Raw genomic sequence first — 15,661 nt, forward strand, 5'->3', positions numbered from 1 at the left:
AAGTAACCCAAGCAATCTGGTTATTTTCTTTAACACAGAAAAATCTTCACAGTGCATTGTATATAACTCCCCCTGTCTGTCAAACAATACCTGGTCTTGACATTTGGGACAGATCCACATGCCCTTGGGAATGGTTTTCAGAGGCGGGTCCAGACAGTCCAGGTGATAAACACGTGAACAGGTGTCACACATCAGCAATTGCCCGCTTTTTCTGCAAACACTGCAAAAATCCTCATGGATATCACCCTACAAAATTGAGGGGAAAGGGTAGGGGTTAGAGAAAGAGAGAGAGAGAAGGTAAAAAGTGAACTTTGGCCTTTGACATCTACATCCTAGTTGAATTGAAAGTTTACAGCACAAACTATTTCTAAGGGGATTCCAAAAGATCAAGCCCTTTTTAGTCTGTGAAACAGGAAAACCAGGCAGCATGTCACTGACATCAGTCCTCCCAAACACTCCCTCTGTCCTCCAGAGGCAAAATGGTACAGCAAACACTTACTAACATAACTTCTCTTAACAACTGCTATCCCCTAGTCTTTCTTCTTTCAAATTCCCACTTTATCCTGCTTTTTATTTGCCTGAACTGATGAGCTACACACTTTCTTAACCCTCCTCATTTCTGGATGTAAGCCCAACTCCCCTCCAGGAATGCTGATGAGGCTGTCTTTTGTCAGTAATGGTATGTAAGAAACCCCGAATGACTTAAAAGAGCACTGTCAAATATTTAGGTCACCTTTAAAAATGAAACTGTAAGGAAAAGGGGTTGTGCTTGTAAATGAAAAAGGACAGAATTAATTATGTTCTGCGACAATTCTTTTTACTTCACTTAGGCTACCTCAAGTTGCACCAGAAAAAGCTGTGAGTCAAAACTTTCTCATTCTCTACAGAGTGGTTTGTTTCATCACTAACAAAGGCTGAGCGCCAGGATGAAAGAGTATCAAGAGAGATTCTAACTAAGGGTTTTTCAAAAAGAAATAATTGAAAACACGACTGGCCGTGTCTTTTAAAACAACTAGGTTTATTTACTATTGCTTCACCATTAGAGAGAATTTTTTCTACAGTCATTAATATCCCAAAAAGGTAGGTCTGATTTTTGTGACTTTTTCTTCTCTCTCTCCCCTCCTGTTACTCCCACCTCATGCTAGGAGCAGTGGTGGTGTTTCTGTTTGCTTTTCTCTGTTTTTAGGATATTTGAACAAAGAGGCATGAAAGAAAGGTGGCTCAGCATTCATATTGAAGGCAAGGGGCACCCAGCCCTCTCTTCTCACCACCTGTGGGTTGCCCTGGAAACTCCACATATTCAAGGCCCTACCCCGAGTCTGAAATACAAACTTTGCACCAACTTACAATGAAGTTTCACACACACACCAGATCTGCAAGACTGAGATCTTAGATGTGTGTGTTGAGTGGAACTGTGGGTATATGCTTCCCCTATATGAAATATCAACATGTGCAAGCTTTCATTTTGATGCATATTGTCTTTTCAGGTGCATGAATAAGTTCTATCAATTTTGAGGGATGGCAGATTTGGCCATGCACTTACACAGTAAGTTACCAGCCAAAAAAAATTACACTAATCTCCACATGTTAGAAGAATGACATACAAGCAACCTGCTCAGGTTTCTGTTTCCCAGCTCTCTCGCTCATGAGGTCGTTCTTCAAAGAGAAGGCTATTCTTCTCTTAATTCCCAAGGTTAACAGTGATTTCATGTTTTGTAAAGGATCAATCTTTAGTGATTTTTCAGTGCCATGCTTTGGATCCATAACTCCCAGGGATCACTGAGAGCTGAATAATGGTATTACTTCATCCTTTAACACCAAAGAGTTCCTCGGTGTTAAATGAAGAACTAAATGGGTGACACTTCATGCTTCTTGTGAAGTGGTATGTGTAACCAGGCTGGGAAGAACTTCTTTTCCTCTGTGAGTACAAGGAAAGGAAGGTAGGCAGGAGATGTCATATAAGCTAAAATAAAATCCTCCGCAATCTAAGGAAAAATTAAGGAGGAAAATTCTCTCATTTTAGAAAAAAAATTCTACTCCAGAGAATTACATATCTTAAGATGTTTGGGTTGCCACAGATTACAGATTGCCACAGATTGCTCTTGGTAACTGGCTCAGGTGCAATATTATTGCTTTGCTGAAAACCAAACCTGTTATACCTCATACCCTGCAGAAAGAGACCTACAAAAGAGACAAATGTAGTTTCTTCTTGAGGAGAAGACATTTATAAATTTAGACCCAGAACATTCCAAAATCAACTGAATGCTGCAAAACCTGTAGTGATACAGCTGATCAGTGTGCAATGCAGCTGAACACATGGAGATGACAACACAAGGGCACAAAATTCACAGTCCTATGTTTGGTAATGCAAAATTCAGGGCATTTCCTCACAATTAATAGCTGTCCTTACCAAAAACCCAGCCACTGTTGGATTCCAAAGAAATGCCCCAGGTTTTATGGGCAGTTAATAAATATATGCATAAAGATGTTCTGGATTTGATGTTGTGACATGCATCCTACTAACCTCAGCTTCTGAACCAGCTCTGTGTAGGCTGTAGGCAGTCAACTTAGGCTAGAGCAGAGCTCACTGAGGCAGGCTGAAGTGACTGAAGAATAATTTCAGAAGAGACATCATAAAAGGTGATTCGACATCACTTTTTGTTCTACTTTCTCTTCATCAAGGGACCAGGAAAACAAATAAAAGACTTCTGGATAACTAACAGTTTTCTTTATTTTTATAAGGGTCTAGAGCAGCAGGGCCTGGCTTTAGGCAACAGAACTGAACAATACAGTATCAAATGTAGTTTGTGTGTTTGAATATGTAATACCTATACTTATGCATACATTTCACTGGAACAACATGGGAAAGCTAAACATTCTGCTACAGGAATTTTTCATGACCATATAAATAAAGATGATCAGAGTGTACAATGTAAATGAATTTAATTATCAGAAGAATAATAAATCTGGCCTTTCCTAATTTCTATGGGTTTGACTTTGCAGTCTGAATGTTCTGTGATGCTTCTCTCAATTGAAATGTTGCTTTGATATAAGAGTTTACTAATGAAAAGGCATTTTGTGACCACAGACTTGAACCATCACTAGAATAGAGATTTTTGCACAATTCTTACTGCTGAGTAATTGACCTTCAAAGGCAATTGCTATCTTCCAGGTGAATATGCCACTGCTGCATGAGGGAGAGCCATACATAACCAACTGGTTCAAAAACAATTGCCAAACAGGAAAAAGGGAATTAAAAAAAAAGAGAGAGAGAGAGGAAAAAAAAAAAAAGATGTTTTGCTCAATCCTGCCTATTGCATTACTTACTTCCTTTTCCCAGGTTCTATTCCTACTTTCTACCCCTCCATTCTTATCACCAATCCCATCTCAAGTTTCTGCTTCATCCTCCCTTCAAAATTTCTCCCTGTCATTCAGAGAATGACATTTCAGGAGAAATTCAAGAAGGGTGTTCTGGGCCATCAAACCTGACGCCAAGTGCTTGGCCTGATTTGCAATTTTCATAGGTTGGCTAAACACAAAGATTACTCAAGTGCTAAAATCAAATTTCTATTCTAAAGCCTATAGGAATTAGACCTTCTCAGCAAATTAATGCAAAAATATTTTAAAGATAGGCAAAACTGCAGTCTTTTTCTGTATCTGCCTGATGAACTGCTCAATTGTTTTAACTGAGACTTCTGAAATAGCCTTTTTCTTTGGCATGCACTTGTTGTATTTTCATTTTTAAGTCTCCAAAAGCTGGAGGCTACAGACAACATGTTCTGTCCCATCTAGAATAAAGAGACCTTTCTATAGTCACATCATCTGCTAACAGTGTAGACCCTCTTCAACATGACACGGTCTGCCTCATGGCCAAAAGAAGTGATCCTGCTTTCTGTATATGCCCAAACACACATTTCACCCTGTATGAAGCTGGCACAAGAATGTGTGTGTCTATAAAATTAACTGGATTAGGGCATAATCCTGGCTAAAACTCATAATTTTTAGCTATGCCAGTTCCCTTATGCAGATCACTATGAGGCCTCAGATATATCTGTGCTGAAACAACATAGGAGGCATTTGAAGGATGAGAAAGGACTGCTGGTGACAGGCAGCATAGTTCTCAGTGGCAGCACCAGTCATAAGCTGTGGCATAAGCATTTCAGTGGATACTGTATTCTACACCTAATTAAGTTTCAAGGTCCTTAAATGCCAAAGAACTAGTTTTCCTCTTTGTCTTTACCTCCAGCATGACTTGTATTGTTGCTGTTTAAATATATACTACTTTTCCAGCATTATATAGTGCTTTTCCAGCCAAGGATGCTAAAGGTTTTTACAAGTATTGCTAAATTCTCGAAACTCAGATGGGAGGAGAAGCACGCAGCATGACAAATATATAAATAGAGGAAACCAAATCACAAAAAAGTGATGTGACTGCACAAACTTATACAGCAATTTTATGATAATATATTAACAGAAGACTACCTTCCAGCTCATGATGGCAATTGGAAACCATTCCTCTCTTTATGATTAGCAAGTAAGAATTATAAGATGCAATGACAAAAGAACATATATTTGTCTCCTTTCTGATATTTTGCCATCTTTGAAAATTCACATTTTGTTACACAGTTTATTTTTAATTAAAAAATAGTTATCAGTACTTCGAAATATATTTTTTACTTTTACACGTATCTTATTTTAAGCAGAATTCAATACCAAGTATTTCTGAGAAGTCTACCAAATTAGCCCAATTGATAGCGAATATGTATTGAATGGGACTTTGGCATAAAATTCTTTAAAAAAATTAAACCCTTTAAAAATGTTAGCACTGTTGCATATGTATAAACTAAACACCTTGTCTGAAAACATTAAAGGGGACTTATATACAATTTTAAAGGCGAAAGAGTGTTACTGTGCTATATGATGGTATGTTTGGGTAGGAGAGAACATTTATTATCAGCTGTGTAATCTTCCATTGTCTCCTTTAAATCACTTAAATTTTGGTTAATTAATGAATATTAAAGAAATCCAGAACCTAGGCCTAAACATGATCCTAATCCAGAAAATTAAGGGCATTCAGAACTAGATCTGAATGCTACAGAAATTCAGTATTCTTGATTTAGCTTGCTGCCAAAAAACAGGGCAACAACTCAACCTACTGTTTTGAAAGCTCTTACACAGTGGGAAAAGACTTGGCAGCATACACACACGCCAGAGATGGAAAAGACCCCCACCCCATCATCCAGTCCTTCTCTGTAAAAGGAAGGGCCAATGTAAAATATGTGTTCTTCAGCATATTTGTAAGTTATCTGTACCGCTTACTTTTCAAAGTCCCCAGACAGGAAGCTGTCCCACCTTATCTCTGAGGGGCTGTTTCATAGTCCCATTTATTTGACTGTCCAGAAAAGGCTTTTTACAGTCAAGTGCTATCCTGCTCTCAAAAATTACTATATAAAATAGAACCTTTTAATTTCACATACATATTCCCTGGGTATCAGAATTGCATCTATTTATTTCAGTGCCTCAGACACATTTGTACTATTTCTACTCCTGTTACTTCTGCAGAACAAATACAGTTAAGAGGCTTCTATTCCCCATTAGAATTGGTTTCTATTCCCCATTCTATGTGGTCAGTAGGGTTGGTCTCTCAGTCTATGTACTTACAGCAGTGCAATTATATAAATGAAAATAAAATGATCCAACTCTTCCTTAAAGCCCGTTTCAAATGGTTGGGCCTCAACTATATGTGACAATGTCTTTTCTAAAAAAAGGATTACAGAAGGAGTTTGCAGCACTGGTACGAAGAAATAAGCAAGCACCTTTTGATTTTTAAACTGTGCCCTGTAGATATGAGTCATTAAAATGTAAGCACTTTAATCAAAGTACACTACAACTGCTGAGAACTCTTTTCTCCACACTGAACAGGTACAATACACTTTCTGCCAAATCAGTGCTGCAAATACTGCAAATACTCTTGGCTATTCTGCATGATGAAGCAGTTTACCTCCTTCTCTCATTACAGAAACATAACTTTTTTGTTATTATGGTCTGTAACTCATACTTTTCATTCTCCTCTTTTCCCCCCCCACCCCTTTTTCATGGATGACAGATTCAATTCAGTCAGACAAGATCTCAGACACTGCACAAAAGAAATGAGCTCATCTAGCATGCCTGGTGCCTCCCAATGTTTCAATCCACGGAAGGAGTTATAAATAAAATCTTTACGGGATTGCAACATAGGTGCAGGAGGAAAAAGGAAGAGTGTTAAAAAAATGAACTGTTTCACTGCTCTGAATCAGGACAAATGATGAGTGAGACTAAAGAAACAAAATCTGCAATGATTCTCCTTCTGTCTGTTTACGCATAACTTTCTAAAAGTAATCCCCTCCCCAAGAGTTACTTACGTCTGTGGAGCTGGGGCTAGGCAGGGACACAGGCTGAACAGCTGCGGGAAAAGTAAATGTGGTCTCTGTCTTTTCATTTTCAGGGGAGTCAGGATAACTGGACAGAGGGGATGTGGGCATCATAGCCCCAAACCCCAACACCGTGTTGTATTTAGGTGGACGACCTACATATTAACAACAGGGAACACAAACAAACAAACAAAAAAAAAAAAGAAAGGAAAAATGATCTTACATACCTTTGGCCAGTGGTCCTCATTGGCTAGCGTGAAAAAGGAAATGATGTAGCACAGAGAGGAAGTTAATATAAAAGTTACAAGTGGAAGGACAGAAGCAAAGATTTAAACATTTTTTAGAAATCTTTAAGTAGAATTTTGCAAGGAAAGAACACTTAAAAGATGTATTTCAGAAGGAAACAGAAATAAGCTCTGTAGAGGGTCAAAGAATCATTCCCACAAAAGCAGCATGTGGGCACTTGCCACTCCTAGAAATGAGGCTGTTCAGTTTTTAGGGGAAACATGTTGGCATCAAAGCTAGAGAGAAGCAACAATAACTACTATTAAATCCTTTCTAGTGTTATCCCACACCTCCCTATCTTTCTAGTGCCAGCATAAATCTACACAAAGGTTAAGTCCTTTATCAGAGGCCAACACTCACGAACCCCCTACTTTTCTTCCCCTTTTTTAAAACCCACTAATCCACAGATCAGCACTTTCTACCCTACTGGTACATTTTTAAAATTAGGCTACCTCAAGAACAGGTCTTCTTGTCCAACCCATAACTACTACCAGTTTTAACCTATCACTGGTCTTCCACTGTAACCCCCTCCAAATTCTGTGTTCTTTCTTAGACTTTATCAGTCAAGTATGTTTGGTTATGCACAACTCCTAAATGCTCCTTTAGACTAGCAGATGTACAAAGTGTGTTCATAACAATTTTTATAATATAATGAATGCAAAGCAAGACAGGAAAAAACCCAGTAGGTAACCATCATTTCTGCCTCCCTTCTCCAGGGTAATTTATGGATATGTAAACATAAAGGAGTTAGGATCTAGGAATAATGCCCTAGATCTTATGTTTACAGATTGTCAGTCTATACCTATTAACATGCTAAGCCTTGCATTTAAGGTCTGGATATGTTCCAGAACTAAGTACGTCCTTGGAAACGGATTTCTGATAGTGATGGCCATGGCTGAAAATCTGAAATGCTCAGCACCATCTAGAATTAAACTAAAGCTCTCAAGGGCACATACTTGCAAAAGCTTTTCACTCAATATATTGCTATATTAAATTACAAGACAAATGTATACTCCCAAATCTTTTGTCAATTGAAAATGTGTGCTACTAATTTGTTGCTGATGCAAGGTACAGGCTCACAACAGAGTGTGAGGAAAAACCAGAAAGTTTAATAGTCAGTTGCAAAAACAGGATAAGAGAGTATCAAGTACAAAAGCTTGCAATCATTTCCATTGATACAGTAATTGTTCACAATGAGTTCTAAAATAAAATTAAGAAATCATTACTATAAGAAGAAACATTAATCCACAGAGTAAATGCAAAACTCTCTATATAAAATCTACATCATATCATTTTGAAAAATACATTTAATGTTATTAGAGGACAGCAGTAGAGACATGTCTTTTATTTAAAAACAGCATAGATGCAGAAGTGCCAGCTTTGCCACATTGCCTGCTGCACTGAAGAGGTATATCAAGAAAAGCACATGTCAAATGAATATTTGACCTTGCAGCCAAAAAGCCCAAAAGATAATGGAACTGGTCAGTGCTAGGTGGGACTGTTTGGGGGGTTTTTTATTTGATTGATTACTTTTTTTAGACAGCTAGCTCAGGAGAAGAGAAGGTATTATGAGTCTTCAAGAACTGCAGAAAATCATCAAAAAGCAAGTAAAGATTGTCAGGGAAGTGTGGTCAATGCCATACACAAAAAAATATTCTCTTCCGTACTGTTCTGACTCACCTGTTTCACCGTAATCTAAGTATTAAAATTTCACCTATTCTACAGAAGGATTTCTTCTGAATAATACTGCATACCTATATGAAAGATCCTCTTTCACTTTAGAACAAGTGGCACTCTGGTTGCAGAAAAGCACTTAGTAAGAGCACGGTAGCTTTCCTTGCTCAAGGTGAGTTCTTTTGAAGGACCCATCTCTACTCCCAGGCTTTTGTCACACTAAGGCTTTTGTCACACTAAGTTTCCTCTCCTATTCAGGGCACAGACACTTTTTCCATAACCAGGTTCTCCTTGACAGTAACAATACAATCTAGTCATTAACAAGAGGATCTTGACAGGAGCTTCACACCACTACCTAATGTTCAAACACCTTTCGCTTTTGCTATATCTAGCGAATTTTATTTTTTGGAGAGTGAAACCGAAAGGAAACATTGAACTGCCTAATAAAACTTGCTATTCTAATCCCTAGATGTCATGGTCTTTGTCTACTGTGGAAATTTACTGGACAAATAAAGTACTGTGGAGTCCTTCTTTTGTTCTTCCAGTCAGCAAGGGGACTACAAATGCAATATGGAGGAAGATGCATACAGCAGGGAGACAGGTCTAAGTATACCTCACCTCTTTTACGTGTCCCAGGATGCATTGTGCTGTTCAGGTACGTGACTGTACTCTTCTTGCGCTGCAGGGAAGAATATAACAATTTTTGCTGGCCAACATTTTTGGAAAAACTATATGCACTAGCTGAGGAACAAGCGCAGTAGTCCTAAGTGAGATTATCGGCTTTTTTTTGTTTTCTGAAGCACAGATTCAGAAAGATTAGCTTTTTTACACTGCTTCTGACATCTGGACTGCTTCAGGTTGACACATAAGCTGACCAACACATATTGCCATTTAACAAGAGCTTTACATAGGAGAAGGTAGAAGAAGACATAAGTATTAGAAGAACACCCCAGCGTATTTACTATTTAAAAATCTGAGGGTCATGTCATTGCAATGGCCTTTTGAACTATAAATGATAGCTTGCCAGTCTAGTTAGGACTGAGATAGCTTAGGAGGTAGCAACATGGCAGAAAGACACACAAGATCAGAATGAAAACACTGGCTTCCCCCAGTAAAAATTAATACCTCAGGCTCAAAAACAGCTCCACTGTACACTGGATTTGCTGTTGTTCTTCTTTTCCTCTCTTGTCGCTTACTTTGGATTTCTTGTAAAACAAAGCATTCAAGTTAGAAAACAATTGATGTCAGAAATTATATAAAGTCCTCGGAATTCAGTTTGCATGTGAGGAGAACTGTAAAGATTTCTACAGAACACCAATCATGCCCAATATCGGCAACTGTGTTAAACTTCTAATTTCTGAAGGTTTGAAAACTAAGAGCTGACAAGGAATACAAACACAGTGCTCAATCAACTAATAAATGATTGCCATCTTCTTGCCAAGTAGTCCACGACTAAGACTTTTAAACTCATGGTCAGCGCAACTGGGATCTAAAACAAAAAGCCTCTGGTAACCTTGCTGATACTTAAAAATACAGTAGAGAAATATGCAAGCCATTGAAATTATAGACTGTCTTTCACTGTATAGGATTAGATGTTTAAACTATAAAACCAATTATAATCCATTAACTTTTTCATTACAAATTATGACCTCATGAAATCATGAAATAAATGAAAAATCCAGATGTAGGTTACAGTAAAATTATCCATGGTGTATCTTTGCAGAGACAGGGGTTGTCTAGAAAGCAATAGTTGCCCAGTATTGTCACAGATTTCTTTTTTAACACCAGAGCATACACCTTCTTTCCAACCACTCATCTCCACTGTATAAGTAACTACTTTGTTTCAATGTAATAAGAGGAACAAAAAAGTATGCACAACAAACTAAGTCAGATCAAGAGTACAGACACCCCAAAGGTACTACTGTGCATGAAAGTACTGCATTTAATATAGAAATATTTTGGAACTCTACTTCCAATTCAGAAACATGAAACAGGGAATGCAAGAACCAATCTAAGACACTTTTCCTACCTTCCAGGTGGTCATGAGTAACTAGTCCCAGAGACACCATGAAGGCAAGTTTCTGTGAGGGGGGAGAAAAAAGATCATTAAAAGCCCAACTCTTAGGATAAGTTATGTCATTTAGGCCCTTTAAAGGCAGTTGACAGGTAACTAAGCAACAAAAATATTTTTAGTAATACTTCGCTTCTATAAATCACTTTTTCATTCATGTATGTCAAACTGCTTCAGAAAGAATAGACAATAGTCCCATTTTCTTGATGGGAACCCAGACTGAGATACAAGAAACGGGAGCAAGAAAGCAGTGTCTTTACTTCCAGCCCAGCACTGAAGTGACGGTGTGATTGACTCTTAGTAAATACCAACACAGTTCAATTGCCAGAAAAATATTGCTAGTTTAAGATCATTCTTCATCTATTGTGAACTACAAGGAGCAATTCTGGCTTACATTTGCTGTTTGATAAGGGCTATGGTGTTCTTAAAGGATTCCAATTTTAATGGAGAAAATGAACAGATATAAAAATCACAATTTGTACTGACAACAGTAAGTGCTCGCACAGTAGTTGAATCCATCTACAGAAACAAAGGAAGCCGAGCATTTAGCTGTAGTCAGTTTCATAGCTCTGCAAGGCAGAAAGGCTTTAAGAAAACAGCCATTCTGGCCACTCTTTCACCCCAAACTAAACTGGACTAAACCCCAAGCAGAATGTGAACATACATGGCTCTTTCCATCCTGCTTACCAGAGCAGAAATATTTTCCAAAGCAAAACAAAGACATTTCTTCAGCATTAAGAATAACTCTAGAGTCTAAAACTTCAAAGGAATGGAAATCAACACTGTAATCTAAACCCCTCTGAAGGAAGTATCACAGAGAATTATGATCTTCTAACTTACAAAAGACTCAGAAGCCAAATGCATTCCAGAACTGAAAAATGCAATGCACTATATGTATTTAGATTTCTTATTCTGTAGCCTTATCAACTACTGCTGTCCAACAGGAATGCATGGAATTTTAAAGTTAAGGAGTCTTGAGGGAACAGAGGGAGAAGAATATTTTCCAAAGGACAAGAGTGTCCTTTTTTTTTCTTAAAAGAAAGCTCTGGGTGTACCTGTGGATTTTCTTCTCGTTTTGGCTTCGGTGCAGCAGGTGGAGTAACTGTACGACTTTCTGTTTGCTTCTCTTCTGTTTCCACATGTGGTTTAATAGTCTGAAAAGAAACAGTGTTTCATTCAGTGATAAGAAGAACTTTTTTTCACTTTGACTATTAAAGTAAAACAAATACTTTTGCAGATACAGAGGAAAACGTTTATACCCGGCAGTGTACTAACAAAGACTTAATTGAGGAATCTGACGTGAGAGGAATGCTAAATAAAGTGTTTTCATCTAACAAAGGATGAAACAGCCTTGCCACCATTCCATTAACCCAAAAGCCAAGCAAAAAATAACAGTCATCTTAAAGAGTTAACCTTGCTACAGAAATCACCATAAGGTATGGGAAAACTAGGAGACACTTCAAGAAAATTCATCCCATGGAAGAATTCCACAGTGAAACCATTCTGCGTGGCACATGCATTTTGTATTTCTCACTCCTCAGCATTCATAGTACATAAAATAATGAATGGCTAAAAAACTGTCTCTGAGTCCTACAATCTCAGATGTTTCTGAAGCGTTTTCCTCTTCTCAAGTCATAATTTTCTGTATGACAGTCCTCAGCCCATAGCATAGCTGTTGAAGCTATAAACTGAGTGTGGTAAAGCTAAAGAGAGACAAACTTTTCCCCTTTATGATATGGAGAAAACACACAGAAAAAGTCATGTATTATTGAACCACCACCACTCTTCTGTTACGTATTTCAGTAGTTGAATTGCCAGTAATTTATTCGAAGAGCAAACGAATATTGCTGACATCAAAAGAAACAGGCATCAAAAGTCAAGTATTGTAGAATTAAAACTTCAAATCACACAAAAAGGGCACACACTGCTGAGATACTTGTGGAACAGCCCCAAGTTACACAAGAACCTACTCTTGAGACTTCACAAGCAGAACTGACCATGAGCATATCTCTCATGCACATGATTTTCATAGTCTCCGTGATTTCAAAAGCAGAAAGAAAGTAACTTCAAGGCATGTTAGTCTATGAAAGAGTTACAACTGACATAGATACTACTATTATCTATATAAATAACATAAATATTATATGCTATAGTGTGCAATATAGTATAAAATATACTATTATTAACATAAAAGTGAAACAGAATATTGCTTTACTTGAACTGAATGGCAAGAACTCTCAGTTGCAATCCACACTGACTGAAGTAACATTTTATTTTACAAAAGTCTTGCCTGGAGAGAGACTTTAAAACTAAACATCCCGAATTCTCTGTTTCTGAGGGTCTTCTTTCCACTCAATCAATCCAACTATTAGACTTCAGAAGCTGAGTGAGACTATTTTGCCTCCAGTCACAAGACCACAAGACCAAGGAATCAAGGAAGAAATATCCCCACAATTTTGTGCAAATTTTGCATTTCACATCACCACCCCTTGCAAAACAAAAGGGCTTGATATGAACATGGATTTCAGTTTGTACTCGTTCTCCAAGACATCAGTCAGACCCTGCAATGCAGCCTGCTTACGAACTATTGAAGTTAAAACAGTAGGGGGAGCATAACACACTGAAGCAGGAGAAAAAGGTGCCATGGCCCATATTAAAGGAAATGGTAACTTCTATCCCAAAAGTTGCAAGTCATTCCACAATTTGTACTGTCATTGGAACGTATCTCTGGTACCCACTGAAAATTTCTCCCTGGTTGTCATCCTCTCCAAACCTGCACAGTAAAGCAATAAGCCCAGTATCTTGCATTAGTAGGCACTTCATCCGTACCTGTTTTTCAACGTTTGGTTTGCTGATCTGTACAGTCTGAGGTCCAGCAAGCCTGGTACCTGGTGCTGCTATCACAATGCTGGTGAGCTGTGCCATAGGGAAAGTTTTGGCTATGGTTGCTGTCTGCCCGTTAACTACACGAACTGGATGTATGGAGTTCTGAGAGTTGGGTAAAGAGGTGGGTGTGAACTTCGTTGTCAACATCACAGGCCTCTGAATAAGCTGAGGAGCTGCAAGCATTGGAGGAGGTGCAGGGGCAATAGGAATGTTATTTTGGGCAACTGGTTTAGGTCGAACCTACAAAAATAAGAGATGAAAGAAGAAAAAAAAAGAAAGATTCGAATATCAGTATTTCAGCTTAACTTTTTTACTAAGTCTTTCAATTCAGCTTGTACGATCTGCAGGAGGTTATTTGATTTTTTTAGATAATGTAATTTTTAGCATAGCGCCCTAAGTATGCTACAAAGAAAAAAAGCCACATTTTCAAGCCTACTTACATAAAACCCATCCATAACATTTGCATATGCAGTCACTGTCCCTGAAATGGTATTTGGATGCACAGACACTTATGCTGAATGTTTATTGCCAAGTGCCTTAACTGTACTTAAATTAACATTTTGGTTTTGCAAGCCAAAACACCCATGTAATATTTACAGACACAGCTGAGGCGCTCATGTTAAAAGTGTGTTTCAGGGTTTTTTACTGAACCTCCAAGAAGTTATGAACAATTGACTGTGTCCTGAAATAATTATTTTTTTCAGCAAATACCTGCTACCTTTGTCAACTCTATATATTTATTTAGACATCTGTACAACCAATCTTGCGAAGCAAAAAAATTGACAAGATTATACATTAATCCCTCATAGAAAGTACTAAAGGTTACTGGTAAATGCAGTCATTTCTCTTCTTTCAGATGAAAGAGCCACAAGAATATTCCCCAACTCCATCACCAATACTTGCTTATTTCTTGTCCATTATTAAGTTTGTACTTATCATATCATTACAGAGCACAGAAGTAGAACATATTACTTTGAAAATAAATCTTTTCCTTATTTGATTTCTATTGTCCTATCCACCTTTAATACTCCATAAAGCATTTTACCATGGAAAACTAGGTCACATTCCAACAGATCTCACCATTCCCAATCTTAATCAGATCTCAGCCTATACTTTCCTTCTTCATTTTGCAAAAGATTTAGACTTTTATTCACAGCACCACATATTTCTTACAAATGAAATAGTTCCTCCATGATTTTTTTTTTAAGCGTTCTTCCCAAACCATAAAAATAAAGTAAAGCACAAGTTTTAGTGCTCAGCTTCAACAGAGGTCACACTCTCTGTCGCAACACAGAAATACTTGGGAACAATCTAGAGACATCTTGTGGGGGTTTTTTCACTCATAAGTGGCAAACAACAATTACAGCAACTTAAGTCCTTAGGTGATGCTTTTATTTTGCTGACACCTGTTCCATGGGTTCATTCCATTTGACGCGAATAAGATCATATATACTCATCATATGCAAATTTAATAATCACAAATTCATACAGGCTCGGAGGCAGGTCAGGAGGTCTCTAACTTGACCTCCTGCTCAGAACAGGGCCAACACTAAATGCAGATCAGGTTGCTCAGGGCTTTGTCCAAATAGGTCTTATAAAACCTTGAGGATGGAGCTTCCACAACATGTCTGGGAAGCAACTTCTGCTCCTGATTGTCCTCAAAGAGAGAACTGTTTCCTTATATAAAGACTAAATCTTCCCTGTTCCAATTTATGACCACTGCCTGTAATTCTCCTGCCAAGCGCCTATGTCTCCATCTTCTGGTTTATCTCCTTATTGATATTGGAAACAATGCTGCTGTTAGGGTGCCTCCAAAGTCTCTTCCCTAAAATGGACAAGCCCAAATCCCTCAGCCCCCCTTTACAGCTCCTATATTACTGTCCCCCCAGCTTCCTTCCCATGCTTCAATCAAATTTATCAACCAGGGGTTCCAAGACTGCATGCTGTTCATCAGAGATAGTTTTATGATTACTAAAGAAAGGTGGATAATCTCATCCCTTAATCGACTGGCTGTGGTCCTGCTGTTACAGCCCAGTATGCTGCTAGGCTTCTTTACTGTTAGGGCACGCCACTAGTTTAGCTACTGTCAACCAAGACCTTTTAAGCTGTGCTGCTCCCCAGCCAGTCAGTCCCCAGCCTGTACCTGTGCAGGGGCTTAGTCCATTCCAGGCACAAGACTTTGCCTTTTTCCATGCTGAAGCTCAAGAGATTCCTGCTGCCCATTCCTCTGTCCTGTCGAGGGCTCTCCAAATGTGAGCACTGCCCTCAAGAGTATTGCATCCTCCAATTTGGCATTCATCCCCAAACCTCCAGCAGATCAGCAATAAACACTGAC

General features: G+C 38.3%; 1 protein-coding gene across 8 annotated transcripts in view; it reads right to left on the reverse strand.

The window, feature by feature from the left end:
• The window catches only part of PHF21A (PHD finger protein 21A), a 127,817-nt gene that overhangs the window by 4,271 nt on the left and 107,885 nt on the right, over window positions 1-15,661 (reverse strand). For 6 of the 8 annotated variants that reach the window (XM_051791638.1, XM_051791641.1, XM_051791643.1 and 3 more), the window contains 7 exons: window positions 13,270-13,566; window positions 11,496-11,594; window positions 10,399-10,450; window positions 9,495-9,574; window positions 8,988-9,048; window positions 6,402-6,565; window positions 91-246 (listed from right to left, as the gene is read on the reverse strand). In XM_051791638.1, the coding sequence (XP_051647598.1) occupies window positions 91-246; window positions 6,402-6,565; window positions 8,988-9,048; window positions 9,495-9,574; window positions 10,399-10,450; window positions 11,496-11,594; window positions 13,270-13,566 (909 nt within the window). Of the gene's footprint in view, window positions 1-90; window positions 247-6,401; window positions 6,566-6,637; window positions 6,661-8,987; window positions 9,049-9,494; window positions 9,575-10,398; window positions 10,451-11,495; window positions 11,595-13,269; window positions 13,567-15,661 lie in introns of all 8 variants that reach the window. The other 2 variants (XM_051791644.1, XM_051791645.1) reach the window with 1 other exon arrangement.

The sequence above is a fragment of the Manacus candei genome, unplaced genomic scaffold (assembly GCF_025592945.1).
Source record: "Manacus candei isolate 608988 ecotype Guabito, Panama unplaced genomic scaffold, ASM2559294v1 h1tg000033l, whole genome shotgun sequence".
NCBI lineage: Eukaryota > Metazoa > Chordata > Aves > Passeriformes > Pipridae > Manacus > Manacus candei.